Genomic DNA, 20,000 nt, shown 5'->3' on the forward strand with positions numbered 1-20,000 from the left:
TGTGTGTGTGTGTGTGTGTGTGTGCGTATGCGCCCGTGTGTGTGCGATAGGGGTGGCAGCTGATGGGAGATGTCCATGCTTGGGCAAGCGGAGAGATGCTGGGTTGGCCATTGTGCTCAGGCAGTACGCTGGATGGCCGAGACTGAGCTTGAGGGGTCCTCCCAGGGTCGCTGACATCTTTTACTGGGCCCAGGACAAAGTCATTTGAGAGGGCCCTGCCGCCAATACATACTATGTAATGAGGACCCGATTCTCGGCCGCTCCTTTCCCTGGGCCCGGGACAACTGACCCCTTTGTCTCCCCCTGCCAGATTCTTCATTACTGTATAGATGGGTGTAGGGGGGCTATGGGGGGTTGGGGGGCTATGGGGGTACCCATGGAGGAAAATCCTGTTTATGAGTTTTCATTGGGCACAGGGGGAAACTGTATGTCATGGATCTTTGCAAGATTACATGGTGGCAAAGTTCATAGTCTGACAGATGTATGGGGAGGTATACACACACACACACACACACACTCGCGTTCACACAGACACACACACACACACACACACACACACACACAGACACAGACACACACACACACACACACACACACACACACACACACACACACACACTCGCGTTCACACAGACACACACGATGTGAACACACTTTCATACAGTATGCCAGATGGACGCAAACACACACACACACACACACAGTGACAAAATGCCTGCATGCAGTACACTTACAGACTTGTACATTTAAGTGTGCACTCATACATTCCACACACACACACACACACACACACACACACACACACACACACACACACACACACACACACACACACACACACACACACACACACACACACACACACACACACACACACACACACACACACACACACACACACACACACACATTTGTTATATATTTATAGTTATGCACAAAATCTCATTGGAAGCCTGTCAAAATACTTTTATCTACCTTTAATCTGCCACAATGCGCAGGTAAGCTTTGCTGGTACATTGGGGCTGAACAGTAAGGATCCCCTAAGCACAGACAGTGTTGCCAGATTGGGCTGTTTCCCGCCCAATTGGGCTGCTTAGGAAGGCCGTGTGCGGGTAACAATGGCATTTTACAGGAAAACCCGCCCAATTTTGCCCATAGAAATCAATTGAATTGGGCGGGATTTAGTGCTTCCAGGCAAGTTTTGAGCATTTTTTGGGCTGGAAATCATCACTCTCATCTGGCAACCATGCAGATGGATGCACCAACAACAACAAAAAACTCAACCACCAAAACAAACCGTAAAACAAATCCACGTCCATAGGCTGTAAAGATTAAACCCCCTCCCCAACGATCTTAAAAAGAGCACGAACAAGGCTCGGCTCCGGATCACCCTTTGGCAGCATTTTATATGTCACTGTGGCTTAATGGTGAAATGTGTTTCTCCTTGTTTGATGGTGGCAAAGGTTGTCGTTGTCAATCACCATTCGTCAAGGCCAGGGGTGTGTCTTACGACAATGTCGTTGCTAGCTAAGTTAGTTACTTGGTTGTACTGCAAGTTCTCAAAGGCAACCTACAGTACTAAGTTGCTAACTGGTTAGCAGTGATGCTTTCGATAAACAGGGTCCAGAACGGTGCCTGGTGACTGTTCTTGCCACCGTTACGTGTGGAACCAAAATGCTTATCTGCGAACCACCAACATTCGTACCGGGACAATAAAGGCATCTATCTATCATTATGTGGCAACTCATACAGGTGTGGTTAAATGTGTATTCTTATATAATTCTTATGTAGATTCTTATATGTACATGTATATATAGAAATGTAGATGTATATGTACGTGGTATGTGTCTATATATATCATTCCCAGTTGTGTTAAGTATTTTAATCTGAGTTTTGGGCTAGTCTGTGTGACGACTGGCTGCCTCTGCCTTAGGTGTGATAGGGCTAATTAGCATGTGTAAAGAATGTCCCTGGGCTGAGCAGAGGGCCTATAAAAAGCTAAACGATGCCACAAGTGAGCAGGCTTTTTCTACCAGGGATCTCAAGAACACAATGGTGTCCCTTGAAGAAGATGTCTCCTGTTCCATTTGGAGCAGTAACAAAATAATCTGCAGGTCTTTACTACACATGGAAGTGGTGAATGAAGTTGCTGTCTGCTTCAGTAGTGTACAAGACCAACTGGAATTGAACCACAGTCAATACTGTACCTTAAAGGTGCACTGTGTAGGATTGGGGCCAGAGTAGGCATTGCAACCATGCTGTTCATTGAAACTGTGCTGCCTATTGCCAAATTCAATCTTTTTATGAATATTAGCAATAAACCAAAATTTACTAGTATGACTAAAGTGCAGTAACGTTTTGCATTTATGCATCGATTTCTGGTAATTCAAAATGACGGACATGGAGAAAATCCCCCTTTTCATGTGTTAAAAGTGCAATTTTCCCAGTCATAATGAATACTTGTGATGGTGGTAAGTATTCGTGAAAAAGGTAACATTTGTGAATGGGCAGCATGAGTTCTGGAAATAAACTATTAAAAATGTTACTCAGTGCTCCTTTAAAAAAGGATTGAATGATCTGGCTCACCTTCCTCTCCATGGTGGCACTAATTCGGGGTCGATCTTCCGCACAAAGTATTCACCGCCTGGCCTCCTGCTCTCCATATAGGAAGGAGGTGTGTCTTCTCTTGGCTCCTCCTCCAGTGGTTCTTCTGGGTGTGGCCTCTGCATGCCAATGTACTTGGGTAGGAAGTGGATGAAGACCTATGGTTTGGACAACGATGAGAATGTAAAGGTTTTCTCTCTATACGATGAAAGGACATAGACATACACAGGACTGACATTTACAGACTGACATCAAAGTGCAAGACAGGACACAAGTAACAGAGATGGTCAATACCAGTAAAGTGATGAAGTAATAAAGAATAAATAATACTGAGCATAAATAATAAACAATGAGACTCAGCAAATTTACCTTTCGCACCCACAGGGGCATGATGTGTGTGCTTGGCGTCCGATGGTGAAGGTTGAGCACCACCACGCTGAGGATGACTGAGAATGTCACCAGGATCATGGTAAACATGACGTAGTTGACGATGATGGGGATTGCCAGCGACGTCTCCGGGACCCTGTCGGCCAGCAGGAGCATGAAGACAGTCAGGGCGATGAGGACGGATATGGACAGAGTCATCTTCTCTCCTGTAATGGACACACCACAGCAGTTTAACCCTTTGAGGAGTAAGGATTTTCCCCTATTTCTTCTAGAATTTCACTCGAACACTCTACAGCCCTCATTGAACGGCTGCTGCAAGCGTACCAGCTCCTGGTGGCAGGTAGAAGACGAATATGGCCAGCACACTGGTGAGGATACAGGGCATGATGATGTTGATGATGTAGAACAGTGGCTTCCTCTCGATAATGAGGTAGAAGGTGATGTCCTCATACAGGTCCTCCCCAGTGTTCTTCCTCGAAGGCCTGTGGCAGATCTGCCATTCTCCGTTCTCTGGGAAACAGAACAGAATCTCATGAGAACGGCTGACAATTTTCAGAAATAACATTTTCTCATATCAGTGGGTAAGAAATGCTACTACAACGTTGGACACATGTACAGAACAACATGTGAAGAGAAAAGATAATTGAAGAGAAAGGTTGAAAGATTGCTGTGTTTTTTCATCTTTGCTGAGACGTTAACATATACGTAGATGTAGTACTCCAGGGGAACAGGGTGCGAAAACACTGAATTTTCACAACCAAGACATGCAACACAAACATTTGAAAGATTTAAACACCCACGTTCCGAAAAGATAGGTATTTTTGAGCTAGGCTGTTACCAAACAAGTTGAAAACACCTTGGCAGCAGTAAAACTGACCCGTGAAAGCATTTTCGTCGATAACGGCCTCATGTATCTCACTACCGTTCTCATCCAGTCCGTACTGCAAGTCCACCTCTGAAGCATCGTATGTGTACGATCGGAAAACCATGGAACAGTTCTGCCAGTCAAACGGGAAGTATGCCACCTATGGGAGAGGTGTGGCATTATTGATGTCATGGGATTTACTGCTGTCGATATTTCATGAATTGTGCAAAACAATTAACACAATAGAAAGTGTTAACTGATAACATGCCAAGGTGCTTGTTCTTCAAAGTACACACATACAGAACAAGGCTGCATGTTTATACAAATGCTTACAGACAAGCTGACAGGCCAAAGGAATGTGCACAAGATGATTTAAAGAATGAAACTTTCAGGCATTACTCCTAAAATAATTAGCTATCACTTTAGATGTGGAGGTGTTGAAGGCCTAAATTTGGAGGTCAAATAGACATAATTGAGGTCATCAATAAGACACTTTTTCCGTGCATGGTCATCAAAATGTCCTTGAGGACTCTTACCAGTGCACTTATGCACGGTTGAGTGAGTCTTTATATCACTACAAATGCTATGAGCACCCTGTGGGGATGTTAGCATGTGCTGCTGTTACCTCTATGGAGCAACTGCTGCGGTAGATAGCAGGGGGCAGCCATGACACCTCTCCAGTATGGCTCACCAGCACATTCACATACAGAGCAACATCAAACTGCCCATCGTTGCTGTCGGAAAATAAAACACCCCATAAATACATGCAAATCAATACATTTTAGAGACAATCGATTTTAACCGTCTTACCAGTGAAACAATTTCTCTTTTTTTGATTATTAAAATAATGTTTCCAAAATGTTTACAGTTGTATTTAGTACAGTGGCACTGGTTCCTGAAGTCATAATAACAGAACAAGAAGCAGTTCAGAATTTACTTGGTGACCAAAGAGACAAACTTACTTAGTGTTCCTTTAAAGTTTAGAATTAGACATGGGATGCAGGGCAGCCGTGGCACAATGGTTAGCAAGGTGGTCTAAAGATGAGCAAGGCATCTAACCCCCACATTGCTCCAGGGACTGTAACCAATAGCTTGTACTGTAAATAACTGTAAGTTCCTTTGAATAAAAGCGTCAGGTAATGTAATCTCTTTACAAACTTGCGCCATCTGGGACAGTCAATTTCTAGCCTGGTTTTACATACTAATTTAACTCGTGCAGAGGGTCTGGAACGGCTGGATTGAGAAACATAAACTGGAGGGAAGGCTGAGCTCAGATGAAAATGTGCATCTTGTTTTACTCAGTCGCTAGCAGCCAACCGGCCAAATGCTGGTGAAATATAATTTTGGCTAGTAGAAAAGAAAACGTACTAGCCACTCTGACCTATTATTGAGTATGTATTTGGCTCGTAAGATTAATCTCTACTAGCCATTTTGGCTGGTGATGAAAAAGGTTCATTTAGAGCCCTGGTCGCTAGTATTTGACCATGACATTGAAAAAAGATTACTAGTAGGAGGAGTACGTTTGACGTGTTTGAAATTTGCATAGTCCCTTCCAAGTTTGTTAACTGGACGTTTTCTATACATAACGTGAAGGGAAAAGTTTTTGGAGTGGAGCTTATGTCTGGCAAGGCCTGCCAAGTCAATTGTACACCCCTGCATGGACACCTGCTGTTGTGCCGGGTCTGTTTTTATGACAAGCCACTAACTGACAATGTATGGAGACATACATGGCAAGCACATGTTAGTGGACATACTATACACATGCCTTGATGCTATCACTAGCTATAATTAACACGACAAAGGTCCGCTTAATGACTGATGTTCACGTGAGCCAGGAGGGCTGAGGTATTCAGGGAGGGTGAATGACAACCCACAATGTCTTCCTTAAGGTCGAATAGTTCCGCACACCAATAAACCTGTGTGTCGTAAACGAAGTGCGCTTTAAAACGGTGGGGGGACGAATGCCACATCGTCATAACCAATGCTATGCTATGCTAAAGAGGCCTGTTGGCGTTGTGCCATGGGGTTTCCCGCTGACAGACACCTCATGCAGGGGCTGCATTGTAAGCAACATGGCTGCAGTAGCTAGCAGCTTGTCATTCCAGTGACGTGCCGACCTTTTGCAGAGATTTCCATTAATGTGCATTCATACTAGGGTCTATCCAGAAGCAACAGAGCCCAAATACAACGTTTCTTTGTACTGGAACATTAGAAGATTGTGTGATCACTGTATCATACAGGCAATTGTACAGGCGTGCTTTGCATCGTGGGCATTGGCACTCACTTGTTGATAAGGTATACGTCTGGACGCCACACCTTGTTTGGGGGTATTCGCAGGACATCTATGTTGTCATACTCCTCTGGGTTCCAAGACAACCTGTAGTCTGTCCATGCCTAATGGAGAGACACACACACAGACATTTTATAATATTTTTTTTGGTCTTTTTGACTTTATTTATGATAGGACAGTAAAGGTGGTGACAGGAAGTCAGAGACAGGGAAGGGCTGGCAAAGGACCCGGGCCGGGAATCGAACCCTGGTCAGCCGCATGGTAGACGAGTGCCCTACCGGTTGGCCATGGCAGGGCCACACACAGACATTTCAAACTCTATTTGAACCCATGCATCACACTTGGACTACACACTACATGGACTGGGACCAAATGTTTTTGAGGACATTTTGAATTTAAAAAAGCCTGTGCCTGTGCCACACAGCAAGGCTATCTATTACTGCTCCTGGTATAAAGCAAGATCTTGCCATTTGTTACAATTTAGCTCGAGAGATCCCTGTCAGTTTCAAACCACTCAAGGGGATGGACTTTGAATTATGTACGGAGGAACAAGCAATGGAGACTGAAGGCTGGGAAAGGGATGAATTGTGAAACTAAAAAGGCAATAAAATGTGACAGGGCGAAACTCTCAAGGCCTGGTTGGACGGGGAAGAGAGAGAGAGAGAGAGAGAGCGAAAGAAAGAAAGAAAGAAAGAAAGAAAGAAAGAAAGAAAGAAAGAAAGAAAGAAAGAGAAAGACAGAGAAAGAAAGAGACAGGTGTAGGGGTATAGGAGGTAGATAGAGAGAGAGAGCGCACGAGAGAGAGAGAGAGAGAGAGATAGGAAGAAAGAAAGAAAGAGAAAGAGAGAAAGAAAGAGACAGGTAGGTGTAGGGGTATAGGAGGTAGATAGAGAGAGGGAGCGCATGAGAGAGAGAGAGAGAGAGAGAGAGAGAGAGAGAGAGAGAGAGAGAGAGAGAGAGAAAGACAGGCAGACAGAAAGAAAGCAAGCAAGAAAGAAAGAAAGAAAGAAAGAAAGAAAGAAAGAAAGAAAGAAAGAAAGAAAAAAGAAAGAAAGACAGACAGAAAGAAAGAAAGCCAGAGGTGTGGGAAGCTGGGGCTGTTGTGCCTGGTGTATGGAGACCAATAGGCTGACACTCACCAGATTCATGAACACATTAGTTGTCATCTCACCATTCTTCTCATTCTGCACAGAAGAGATACAGACATTAGCCTGTGTGTGTGTGTGTGTGTGTGTGTGTGTGTGTGTGTGTGTGTGTGTGTGTGTGTGTGTGTGTGTGTGTGTGTGTGTGTGTGTGTGTGTGTGTGTGTGTGTGTGTGTGTGTGTGTGTGTGAGAGAGAAAGAGAGACAGACAGAGAGAGAGAGAGAAAGAGAGAGCGGGTGCGTGTGTGTGTGTGTGAGTGCGTGTTTTCTGTAGAAAGAAATACTGCTTCTTGTTTCGGATGACTCTACTCTATTTCAGGCTGGCAGGATTGCTGGCTGAATTATGAGGACCCATTCTGTGTGAGCGTGTGCGTGTGCGTGTGTGTGTGTGTGGGGGGGGGGCTGTGTGTGTGAGAGTGTGTGCGTGTGCGTGCCTGCTTGTGTGTCTGTGTGTGTGTTTGTGCGTGTGTGTGTGTGACTGTGTGTGCACGTGTGTGAGGGTATATGAGTGGATTCAGAGTGTGACTGAACAGGGACTGTCCAATATGTCACCAGGTCAATGAACGTTAGTAAACCTCCCTCCTGAAGCCTCATACAGTATCGGTGGCGCAGGGCTTTCGTTATGGACCTTTAGCTCAATGGTTTCATGCTGTACCTCCCATAACCGAACTGAAGCGATGACTGGTAGGTCGCAGGTTCGAGCCCCAAGTGGCGAACCGGGGCAGGTGACATCAATTACATGTGCATAGGCATTGGTGAAGATAGAGATGGGCACCCCAACGCAACCATCTTCACCTTGCTAAAGTCCTGCAGACAACTCCCTACCATTCATGCAAGAGCAGAGAGACTGAGGAAGAGTATTTTCCCCCATGCAGTACAACAGTGATCTTTTTTAATAAATCATTTTTGTTTTATTTCTCATTTCTTATTTCTTTTTTACTTTTCTTCTTTTGGATGCAGAGTTGATGATCCCATCATCGTTTCACTACAAATAATATGTGCTGTATGTGACAAGTAAAATAACTCGAACTTGAACTTGAACTTGAACTTGAGAAGGACATAAAGAAACAGGAAGACCCTGTGTGTGTGTGTGTGTGTGTGTGTGTGTGTGTGTGTGTGTGTGTGTGTGTGTGTGTGTGTGTGTGTGTGTGTGTGTGTGTGTGTGTGTGTGTGTGTGTGTGTGTGTGAAAGTGATAAAAGACTGTATCTAATGTTACTCTTACCAGCCCAATGAGTTGAACCAGGGTCATGCCTATCCTGACCATCACCCTGTCGCCCCATGACTCTGCCGGCCGCACCTTCAGGTTGTAGCCCGTGAAGATCTTCTGCAGCAGGCGGCGCTCTGTCTCTGAAGCACCTACGACACAACAGGTAAGACAAGACAATAGGCTAATAATAATAACTACAGTAGAAATGCACCCAGAGAGGGGCAGACCTCCGTCAAGGAAGCTGTTTGATAGAACATTTGAATACATTTGATAGAACTACTTTTTTTCTCGAGTCTCTCTGTCTTGCTTTTGAGTTGGAATGTGAAAATGTGCCCTATGCCGCAATGTTGAAAAATCTGGTGAAGAAAAATTCCTGAATCCGCACGGTGATCCAGATCACCACCTAAATTGAATCACTTGTTCCTTATGTCGTTTCCAACACCACCACAAAGTTTCATCAAAACCCATTCATAACTTTTTTTAGTTATCCTGCTGACAAACAGACCAACAAAGAGACAGACAAACCAACGCGACCGGAAAGATAACCTCCTTCGTGGAGGTAATAACACATTTATTTGTTACATGCAACTGAATGTGTTTTAACAGTTAATATTTCTGCACATGCCCCTTTTCTTGTTTTTCTTTAAAATTACAAAAAAAATCTATTCTTAATATCCTCAGACCTCCAATTAAAAGATGCTGGTGGTAAAAGTTGTGTATATTTCCGTTTATTTCTGGATATATTGCATATGTTGTAACACAGACATACAATTAACATACATACAATTAAAGGTACACTGTGCAGGAAATGGTCAAAAAAGGTACTGCAACTATGCTGCTCGTTGAAACTGGGCTGCCTATTGCGAAATTTGATCTTGACATGAAAGTCTACAAAGTAATAAACAAATATTTTCTAGTATGGTTCAAGTACAGTAAATTCTGCAGCTAAAAATGGCTATTTTTGGAAATTCAAAATGGCGAACCATGGAGAAGATCCCCTTTTCATGTATGAAAAGTGCAATTTTTGCAGTCATAATGAATACTTAGAATTTGATGCTGGTGGTAAGTATTCATGAAAAAGGTAACATTAGTGAATGGGCAGCATGAATTCTGGAAATAAACAACTAAAAATCTCACTCAGTGTCCCTTTAAGGGGTGCCAATACTACCAGGCGGTGATGTAAATCTGCTAACATCATAACCATTTGTGGGCTCCAGAATTGATGCTATTCCTGCAAAAACGGTAAGCACATAGTATTGTTTTCTGTATACTGTACAAACTTCAGGCCTCAACAAATACAAACAACAAAACAGCATTTTGACCTGTTTTAACAGATAAACATGATGCATTCCTTTTGAAAATTAATTTATAATTCATATCATTCATACTTCCTATCCACAGGTTCCATTACTGTTGGAAAATGACAATGAAAATGACTGAGAAATATTGCATCATGAAAACCACAGGTGTCATGGGATTCCCCTCCTGTGTCCTACATTCAGTCAACAACACACCGATACATTCACCAGGTTAATTTGCATGAAGCTAGGCCAACTTCCTGATGTGCCAGATCGAAAACAAGCAACCATACAACGTTCCAGACAGGCTTTGAGGGAGAAGCAGAAATAGTACTGGCACAACATAGAAAATGAGGACAGGGACTCTTTTTCTGTTGAAATGCCTCTTCTAGGTTCTGGGTGCCTTGAAATAATTCTCTTTTTTAAATGTATTTCCAAAGTGGGAAAAGCTGGCAGTGGTAATATTGTGATTATGTGTCATATGGCTAGACAATTAAACTAAATTAAAAAGTTCGTAAGATCTTCAGCAGTAACATGGTATTATGCTTGTAATATCACAAACATATACAGCATTCCTAGCGTGTTTAGTATGCACTTACAGGTAGTCTGTTACTCTGTACTCAAAGTACAAAACTTTGCAAGTACAAAGCATTGTTACATGCTAACACTTATTTACACGGTGTGTTGTTTCAAGAGATGCACAGGATCCAAGATCCGGTTCCGGATCCGGCAGGATAATAGGGTTTTTCACAGGATCCGGATCCGGCAGGATCTTAAGCAGTGGATCCGGTATCCGGCATGTTAGCTAAAAATCAGGATCTGGTGCATCTCTAGCCTAGGTTTTTCAGTCAGTCTTTCACAACCCCAATTGCTGCATGGAGTGAAAGAACTTTGGAAGCAGCCAGTGCAGGCAGTGTGGCAGTAAGCCAATGAGTCTAAAAAATAGTTTGAGCCAACGTAATAAAAAGGGCCCACGTGTGCGAGTAGGCTATGTGTTTCAACCCTTTTGTAGGATCCGGTATCCGGTTCCGGATCCGGCAGGATCTTAAGCAGTGGATCCGGTATCCGGCAGAATCCTAAAAATCAGGATCCGGTGCATCTCTAGTTATTTCATACTTGTTTCTGTTCTTTCTTTAAAAAAAAAAAAAATTTCAGCACCCTATTCCTCCAGCACTCAAACATATCACACACACACACGCACACACATATGCACACACATATGCACACACACATATGCACACACACACACACACACACACACACACACACACACACACACACACACACACACACACACACACACACACACACACACACACACACACACACACACACACACACACCCTTTCGTTCTTCCTGTTCGTCCTCCTCTCAGCTCGTAAACCCCTTCCTTTATTTTGTCCTTCCAGATCACGGTGGCCACTACAAAGTCACGTCACCAGAGAGCACCATAAAACCCTCTTCCACATGCCAGGCCAGGGTAGCCTGCACGCCAACACGCATGATCCCATAATAGCTGTTTTCAGACCAGTCGCCCTGCTGTTAGTGCCCACATGTTAGTGGAGTAGTAAAGTCAAGTCAAGTCAAGTGCTTTTATTTGTCACATACATTTTTACATGTAGTGACATGATTATGGGGTCATGCAGCTCTGCATGTAGTAGTAGCAGCAGCAGCAGTAGTAGTAGTAGTAGTAGTAGCAGATGTAGTAAAAGAAGTATTAGTACGTGTAGTAGTAACAGTACAGTAGTAGTAGTAGTAGTAGTAATAGTAGTAGTAGTAGTAGTAGTAGTAGATGTATTGGTAGTAGTAGTAGACTAGGTTAGGTTAGGTTGGTTTTCTTTATTAGTCTCCACCAAGGAGAAATTGGTCTCAGAGACAGGGAGGTTGCAGCACCACAAAAAGACGTAAAAGACAACACCAACAAACAAAACAGATACAATTAACATTCAATACGTTACCACTGAGAAATAAAAAAACAAGGGCAGATAAGGTACAGGCTCAGAAACATCTCATTGCCCCTGTCCCATCAAGTCCATACTATCCCTCCCTCCAGCATTCCCACACAATTGCACACCATACGCTATGACATTATTGACAGTACTGAACCCTTTGAGGAGTACCATCACAAATGTGTGATTAGAATTTTGCCAACATTTTGAGTTCTCATTATGATGTCATAAGGATTTTGCGAGATTTTTAACACAGACTTCTATGGGAGCTGTAGATTGTTTCAGTAAAATTCTAGAAGAACTGGGGAAAAATCCTTACTCCTCAAAGGGACTTCTAATTTTTGGTGACAATTTTACAATATTTTGGTGACAATTAAGTTATAACAGAGGCTCTGCGCAAAGGCGTTAATTTTGTCATTTAGGCAACCGTTCGATGACAACAAAAGTTTTCTTGAGGGCTTTACAGGAAAGCATCTTCTTTAAGTCTAACTGCTTTAGTGTATGGTTGCCCATGCATGACATTGCAAGAAGGCCCACTCTTCCAAACGTCCTTATTGTGGTTGTAGTCCATGAAGAATGTATAACAAAATTGCCTTGAAGTGGGGGATGTACAAACAAAAAAACAAACAAACAAATTAACGGATCACCAGCTGCAAATAATATCTGAGAGCACACTTTTCCTAGCCTGATTATCATCGACTTTCAAATCTCTTCGAGACTTGGTCTGGGCCTCGTTTCCCGATAACGATGGTTCTTAGCCTTACGTGTGTCATTAACCAGTGATCCTACGAATGTTCTTAGATTTCCTACGACTGTTTCCCAAAGACACTCGTACATGAACGCGCGTGCACAGCCTCTAAGATCATTCGTAGCGTCGCTCTTAAGGATCGCTGTCCACATATGTGGTGCTGAAGTGTCCTCGGAGTGAACTGCGTCGTCATGCTGCTAAACCATTTACAAAATGTAAGGCGTGTGTCAGTATCAAAAGTTGTTTTCTATAAGGGTAGGACTACATTTGTAGCAGTTTGCAACTATCGACAGGAGTTATTGTTGGCAAATGAAATAAACACACACACAATGAAATCATGCAAAACCACGAGCTACACCGTTAAACCAGGCAAAGCGCGTGCAGTTGGCTACCGTGCTTAATATTTAAGAAGACAAGTAGGCCTAGTAGTTCCAAATTGGAATGCGCATTTGGGGAGCGGCGCGCAAAGTACCGCGCACTCAAGGCTTTAACTGTGAGGAACATTTTGCACGGCAGTCTGCTGTTATTAAAACAAAAAATCTACACGAATCCCCATCGCTGCCTTTTTTATGTCATAGTTTACCCTTAGCCTACAACTATCGTGTCTTTTCTGCGTCGCCTTCCCTTTCTTAGGATAGGCCTACTTGAAAATGAAAGAGGGCGCAACGACTCGCTGACGTTTTTCTTTTTTTTTAATGTTTCGGTAGTGACCTTCCGACATCACCACTCTTGTCTCTGGTCGCCGAAGCCCCCTATTTATTTTGCGTGTGGATGCCTTGTTCTTGTTCACGAAGCACCCACACAAATTATGATTGATCACAGTTTAATAATGCCCTGATTTATCAAACACAGCTGAACTATTTTACTGCCTGTAAAATATTTTCCAAACACATTGCTTTTATTTTATACACTTACACAATTAATGTTACCTTCTTATTTTCGTTACAGTGTCAACTGTGGTGCCATGATATTTACACTCCCGTCTTAAAACATCAACTTGAAGCGCAAGTTTCCTCTTTTCCTGTGGGTGTCTCCACTGTGCCATGCCACTCGCGTCTTAAAACAGCAATCTTATGCGCAAGTTTCTTCTTTTCCCTTCATATCCTGTGGGTGTCTCCACTGTGCCATGCCGTTACGATCAATCTTAGCGCGTTAAGACTACTCCAGATCACTCGTGGATTTCTCTTAGAGTTACGTGTCAACCTGCGATGGTTCTTTGCTAAGTTGGCTTTGGGAAACGCTCCGTGAGCTCGACGATGGTGTTACGTGTGAACTTAAGTAGCACGTAGCGTTAAGTAGTACTTAAGGCCCTTTCGGAAACGAGGCCCTGATCAAGAGCATAACAATTAACATTTCCCAAACGGCATGGTTGACAAGCCTCCCTTGGTTTCCTAATGGTTGTTTCCTTCCTGACAAAGTGGGAGGAGTTCCCAATTTTTCGGGAGCTCAGAGATTACTTGCATTGCTCTTGACCTGACTAGTAACGCTGAACTTGTTGCGTCACTAGGAGGGTATGGCCTGTCTACACTTTTCCACAATGGAACATGGAACATGGAACATTATCCATCATTCATCATCCAACTAGGAAGTGAACAAAATAAATCAATCATTCATCTCCCTTATGAAATCATGACAATGCTTCATCTAAGGCATCACATCAGACCATTGTTATACTAAAACATTAATGTGTTGGTATTTATCAGATTTTTTCCATCCATAGCGGCCAACCAACAACAATGCACTAACGAAAACACTGTCATTGCAACGAGATAAGTCGTAAACATTATTGCTGGTATTAATACCCCTCCACCCATAAATACATAAATAAAATAAAACAAATAAATCACCATGTACTACCCTGACACAACTGCATTGCAATATGGTGTCTTATTCCCTACATGCCTGCCATTTATTTACAAATAAGTACAGGCCTACCAATAAATGCATTTCCTCATTTCCATTTACAATATCACAACACCTCAACAATGTAGGCTAAACTTTACCAACAACCAAGAAATGTAGGCCTATAGCCTACGGCACTACAGTAATTGTAAAACAAAATGTGGTGTTAATTTAACACTCAGAGAGTCAATTTAAAATCTTATAGAGAGTATTTGGTCCCAGAGTAGGCTACAACTGTATCTAAGTGTTGAATTAACACTGCATGTTTTACTGTGAAATACCACACATGCATGCATGTATGTCACATTAGCGAACAACACATTCTATTTAACCCAACCTGAAAAGTCTCACATGCCTCACAGCAGTTTTTTCAGTGCTGTAAAGACCAAACCGAAACAGCAACAGTAGAGGATTTCAGGCCAATATGACACAACAGCACATGATGCTATGCTAAGATAAACATTGTTGAATGTGTTGTGTCAGGCCGGAGGCAGTAACAAAGGCTAGCCTTGCATTACCAGAAATGTATCATCAACAGTATCATATTACCATATCAATATACAGTAGCCGATGCTATATTTATCTACACACTGTAACATAGCCATTCCGTTATACTATGCCAGTCTATCCCCCCCTGCACTGGTCTAATACCTGGCGAAGATAAACATTGTTGTATACCATATGTGTCTTGTGTGGACAAGCGAGTGAGCCAGTGGGTGGACAGTGGCAGCACAGCAGTTGCAATGTTGATGTGCCCGCCTGCCAAGCCGTGCATGCCTGGCAGAGCGCAGAGCACTTTTTGACTCTAGGTCAGTTTCTAATTTGAAGAACGACGTGAGACTCAGGTACCCATGGAACCATCCATGGTTCTAAATATTTCAGGCAGCTTTGTTTTCAAATAAAGTTTTCCTCATCTGTTATATAAATTAATTTAAAACATTGTTTGATGGGTGTATTATGTCAGTGCTTTCATGATTGGAAGGCCTCATGATCTACGCTTTGGCGTCAAGTTGTACCCCTTTTCATGTAGTGTTCTATTCCCACTGTGCATAGGTTGAAACTATTTTAACACCCTTGAGTTGACTCTGTCTTGTGTTCTATATACTGTGTTCTATATAAACATTACAGGCAGCTGTGGCCTAGTGGTTAGAGAGTTGATCTTTCAATCTAGGGGTTGCCGGTTCGAATCCCCCCTGACCTCTCCCTACATTGCCCACATTGCTCCAGGGACTGTAACCAATACCCTGAAAAATAATAGCTGTAAGTCGCTTTGAATAAAATGAAAGTGTCAGCTAAGTGCAATGTAATGTGAAAAAACATTACTGGACATGTGGTATGGGGCCAGTGGCCGTAATTTCACAGTGATGTACTGTAGCTGAACGGCTCATGGTATCGGAGCTATCTATTCCTAGCCAAGCCGTGCCCTCCTAGTGACGCAACAGCTATAGCGTTGCTACCAGTCAGGTCAGGAGTCAGTGCAAGTACTTTCTGAGTTCCCGCAAATACGGGAACTCTTCCCATTTCATTGGGAAGCAAACAATCATTAGCAAACCAAGGGAAACCATGTGGGAAATGTTAATTGTTATGCTCTTGGTCAGACCAAGTTTCGAAGAGATTTGAAAGTCGATGATAATCAGGCTACTCTATTCCCATACAAGCCAGGTTCCCATTTGAAAAAAACTTTTCACAAAAGTCTTTGCGCAGAGCCTACTGTATGTTCTAGCCTTACTGTCACCAAAAGTCTTAATCTGTTACTTAAGGCTCTTGGTTATGTCATACTGTAGCAATTTTGCTATTATGTAGTTGCGTCTTTTCAGCATTGAGTGGAAGGACCCGCCAGGAAGCCCTTCTGCACAAGAAAGATACCAATCAATGGAAGATGTTAGGCCATTGAAACTGTCCTTCTTTATGCTAAAATCCAGAGTAAAAAAACACATCACTGGACTCATGCCGAAGGCAGCAAGCGAGCCAGCGGACAGCAGAAGCACTTGCAATGTTTAGACAACTCTGCCTCCTAAAATACAGAGTAATAATATTAACATTAATAAAACAAAACGTTTCTTGTCATAACACACCAGCAAGTGAGTGAGCAGGAGGGTAGCAACAGCAGTTGCCATGTGATGTGCCTACCTGGCCAGCCTTGCATACCTCTGTGCAACCTCAGTTCCCTATTTGACTCAGCTTCTCATTTGATGCTTTCGACTTTGCACAATATGATAAAGTGAAAATTGGATTTTTGAGTTTTTGCTTATCCATGGGACCAAAGAGTGAGTTAAAGTCCGCGCATCCAAACGTCTGACCTGGGAGCAGAACAAGCAAGTGATCAGATAAAAAAGAGAAAAAAGTCTGCTTCAACTAGGATCTGAAGAAGGGTGAATACCGAAACGTCACGGAAAAATAAAATAACAAGTGGGAGCATAAAAAGCCTGGTTGAAGCGGATTTTTTTCTTTTTTTTTATCTTATCCATGGGACCACCCATACTTTGAAAAGTCTATTCCTCTTGTGCTAAATGAACGCAATTACAGTGATAAACATAAGACGTGTCGTGTTGGGCAAGTGAGCGAGCAGGCAGACAACAGCAGCAGTTGCAATGTGATGTGGCTCCGTAGCCAGCCTCGCTTGCCTGAGAGCAGCTCAAGCCTTAATTCCCCATTTGGATCAATTTCTGATTTGAATCTTTGACCCCTTTCAGAGCATTTTTCAGAGTTTTCTCTATCTATGAAACCAACCGTATAAATGAAGGGACTCTGATGAAGAAGCATGTCAAAATGTTCTGAATGCACTGAAAAAATAAATAACAAATAATAGACATCCGTGTGGCACCAGATTCTTTTTCCTTTTTATTGATGACTTAGTCCTGCGCTGGTTGCACCGGATTGTTAATTTAGAAGCGTATCTCCTTTGTTTTATACATCCAATGTAATACTTTGAAAAACTATTCCCCCTGTGCTTAATAAACATATTTACTGTGAAGAATATTGCTAGCTGTACTGTCACTGTGTGTCGGGACAGTGGTAGCAGTATATGATGTGATGTGACAATGTGATACGCACGACTCATCTCAAAAACGAGTTCTGACAAAATGACTCACAGAATGAGTGTTAGGTATGCATGGAAGAATCCCCTACTTCAAACATTTTACACAATCTCTTCTCTGCTAATTTAAATAACATTTCTGGACACAACATGCTGGGCCAAGCAAGCAAAGTGAACTATCGAGCGGACAGCAGCAGCAGTTGCAATGTGCGGTGCCTGCCTGAGCAGCCTGGCATGCCTTAGGGCAGCGCAACCCTCTATTCCCCTACGGCTCCCTCACTGGCTAGCTATTTACCGTCGCCGAAGTGCGAAATTAATTCCATTACGTTTATATATGGAGGCGGCAGATTAATGTGCTCCACATACTGTATCTCCCATGGATCCGATAGGTACTAAAATACTCCATGCATATTGAAATGAAAGCCACTGCATAAGTCGAACAGAAAATATGCACAATACACTGCGTGGCTATAAAGCAAATGTATGAGATGGGTATTAAAAACCCTGCGTGCACATTTAATTTGAAATCCACCGCATACAGTGCCCTCCATTATTATTGGCACCCCTGGTTGAGATGTGTTTTTTAGCTTCCAATTATTATTATTTTTCTCTAAATAATATGGGACCTTAATGGAAAAAAGAGAAAAATCCAACCTTCAATACAAGTGCATTTATTCAGTGGGGAAAAAATCCCACATAAAGAAATAATTATTTGACATCAAATAATGTGTGTCACAATTATTAGCACCCCTGTTGTTAATATTTTGTACAACCCCCTTTTGCCAACAAAACAGCACCTAATCTTCTCCTATAATGTTTCACAAGATGGGAAAAGACAGAAAGAGGGATCTTCAGCCATTCCTCTTTGCAGAATCTCTCTAAATCATCCAGAGACCTGGGTCCTCTCCTCTGTACTCTCCTCTTCAGCTCACCCCACAGGTTCTCAATGGGGTTGAGGTCTGGGGACTGAGATGGCCATGGGAGGAGCTTGATTTTGTGTCTGGTTAAGCATTTCTGTGTAGATTTGGCCATATGTTTAGGGTCATTGTCTTGCTGAAAGACCCAGTGACGACCCATCTTCAGTTTTCGGGCAGAGGGCAACAGATTTTTATTTAAAATGTCCTGGTATTTCAAAGCATTCATGATGCCATGCACCCTAACAAGCTTCCTAGGGCCTTTGGAAGCGAAACAGCCCCACAGCATCACTGACCCACCCCCATACTTCACAGTGGGTATGAGGTGCTTTTCAGCATGCGCATCTTTCGTGGCACGCCAGACCCACTTAGAGTGTTTGTTGCCAAAAAGCTCAATCTTGGTCTCATCTGACCAAAGCACGCGGTCCCAGTTGAAGCCCCAATACCGCTTGGCGAACTCCAGACGTTTGCGTTTATGATTGTGGGTGAGGAAAGGTTTTCTCCGTGCATGCCTCCCAAACAGCTTGTTGGCGTGTAGACAGCGCCTGATGGTTGATTTGGAGACTTTGTGACCCCAGGATGCTACCATTTGTTGTAATTCTGTAACACTGAGCTTTGGAGATATTTTGATTTCTCTTACCATCCTCCTCACTGTGCGTGGTGGCAAAATAAACTTGGGTCCTCGTCCAGGCTTGTTTACCACTGTTCCAGTTGTTTTGAACTTCTTAATTATTCCTCTCACAGTAGATATGGGCAGCTGCAGTTGAGTGGCAATCTTCTTGTAGCCTCTGCCTGACCTGTGAAGGTCGACACACATCTGCCTCACTTGTATGCTGTGTTCCTTTGTCTTTCCCATGTTTAAGAGTGGATAAGAGAAATGGCCTCGGTGTCACGTCATATTTATACCCCAGGGAAACAGGAAGTGATGAATTACTAATTAAATGTTCCTACATACTCTGGTAAACTTTGTAAACTACTGTAGAAATGACAGAAATGCTTCAATTATATTTATTTCCTGGGAATTGTTAAGGGTGCCAATAATTGTGGAACAGGTGATTTAATGAAAAATAATTATTTTTTAGTCAGGGATTTTTTTTATTTTCCTACAATTAATTTGAGTTGAAGGCTACATTTTCCTAAAATTTTCAGTGTGACAGTATTCTTCTGCAATAAACACTGAATTTATTTTAAGGCTTTTAACACATCTCAACCAGGGGTGCCAATAATTATGGAGGGCACTGTATGTGTAAAAGAGAATATGCATATAAATCCCTGAATTCGTGCTTGACCATTGCAAGCATACGTAAAAGACTGTGCATGGGTGAAAAAGGAAGGCACATGTAGGTTGTAAACGACTGGTATTCATTTTACAGTCAACAATGTTTGACCTTTCACCCAAAGGTCTTCTTGGTGCTTGGTCAGAATTGCAGAAAGCTTAAAATATGCTCAGTTGGACTTACACCTCAACTACTCTGAATATCAGATGTGCTTCACAGAAACGGGCATTTAGTTTATTCAAAAATGTAAGTACTGTAGTTTCTAGAGATGGTCATGCAGTACTCAGTATTGTGACAATTTTATCTCATTTACATTTAAGTCTCTTAACTTTTATTCTTTATTATGCTTAACTTATTTAACTTCTAAGGGTAGAACACG

General features: G+C 42.6%; 1 protein-coding gene across 1 annotated transcript in view; it reads right to left on the bottom strand.

Moving 5' to 3' along the window:
• The window catches only part of chrnb1l (cholinergic receptor, nicotinic, beta 1 (muscle) like), a 32,648-nt gene that overhangs the window by 11,177 nt on the left and 1,471 nt on the right, over positions 1–20,000 (bottom strand). Inside the window, exons 2-9 of the mRNA XM_063187092.1 lie at positions 8,512–8,645; positions 7,286–7,330; positions 6,141–6,250; positions 4,482–4,590; positions 3,869–4,016; positions 3,316–3,501; positions 2,974–3,197; positions 2,587–2,762 (exon numbers count right to left, since the gene is read on the bottom strand). Coding sequence (XP_063043162.1) covers positions 2,587–2,762; positions 2,974–3,197; positions 3,316–3,501; positions 3,869–4,016; positions 4,482–4,590; positions 6,141–6,250; positions 7,286–7,330; positions 8,512–8,645 — 1,132 coding nt within the window. The remainder of the gene's footprint in view (positions 1–2,586; positions 2,763–2,973; positions 3,198–3,315; positions 3,502–3,868; positions 4,017–4,481; positions 4,591–6,140; positions 6,251–7,285; positions 7,331–8,511; positions 8,646–20,000) is intronic.

This window comes from Engraulis encrasicolus, chromosome 21 (assembly GCF_034702125.1).
Source record: "Engraulis encrasicolus isolate BLACKSEA-1 chromosome 21, IST_EnEncr_1.0, whole genome shotgun sequence".
Taxonomy (NCBI): Eukaryota; Metazoa; Chordata; class Actinopteri; order Clupeiformes; family Engraulidae; genus Engraulis; species Engraulis encrasicolus.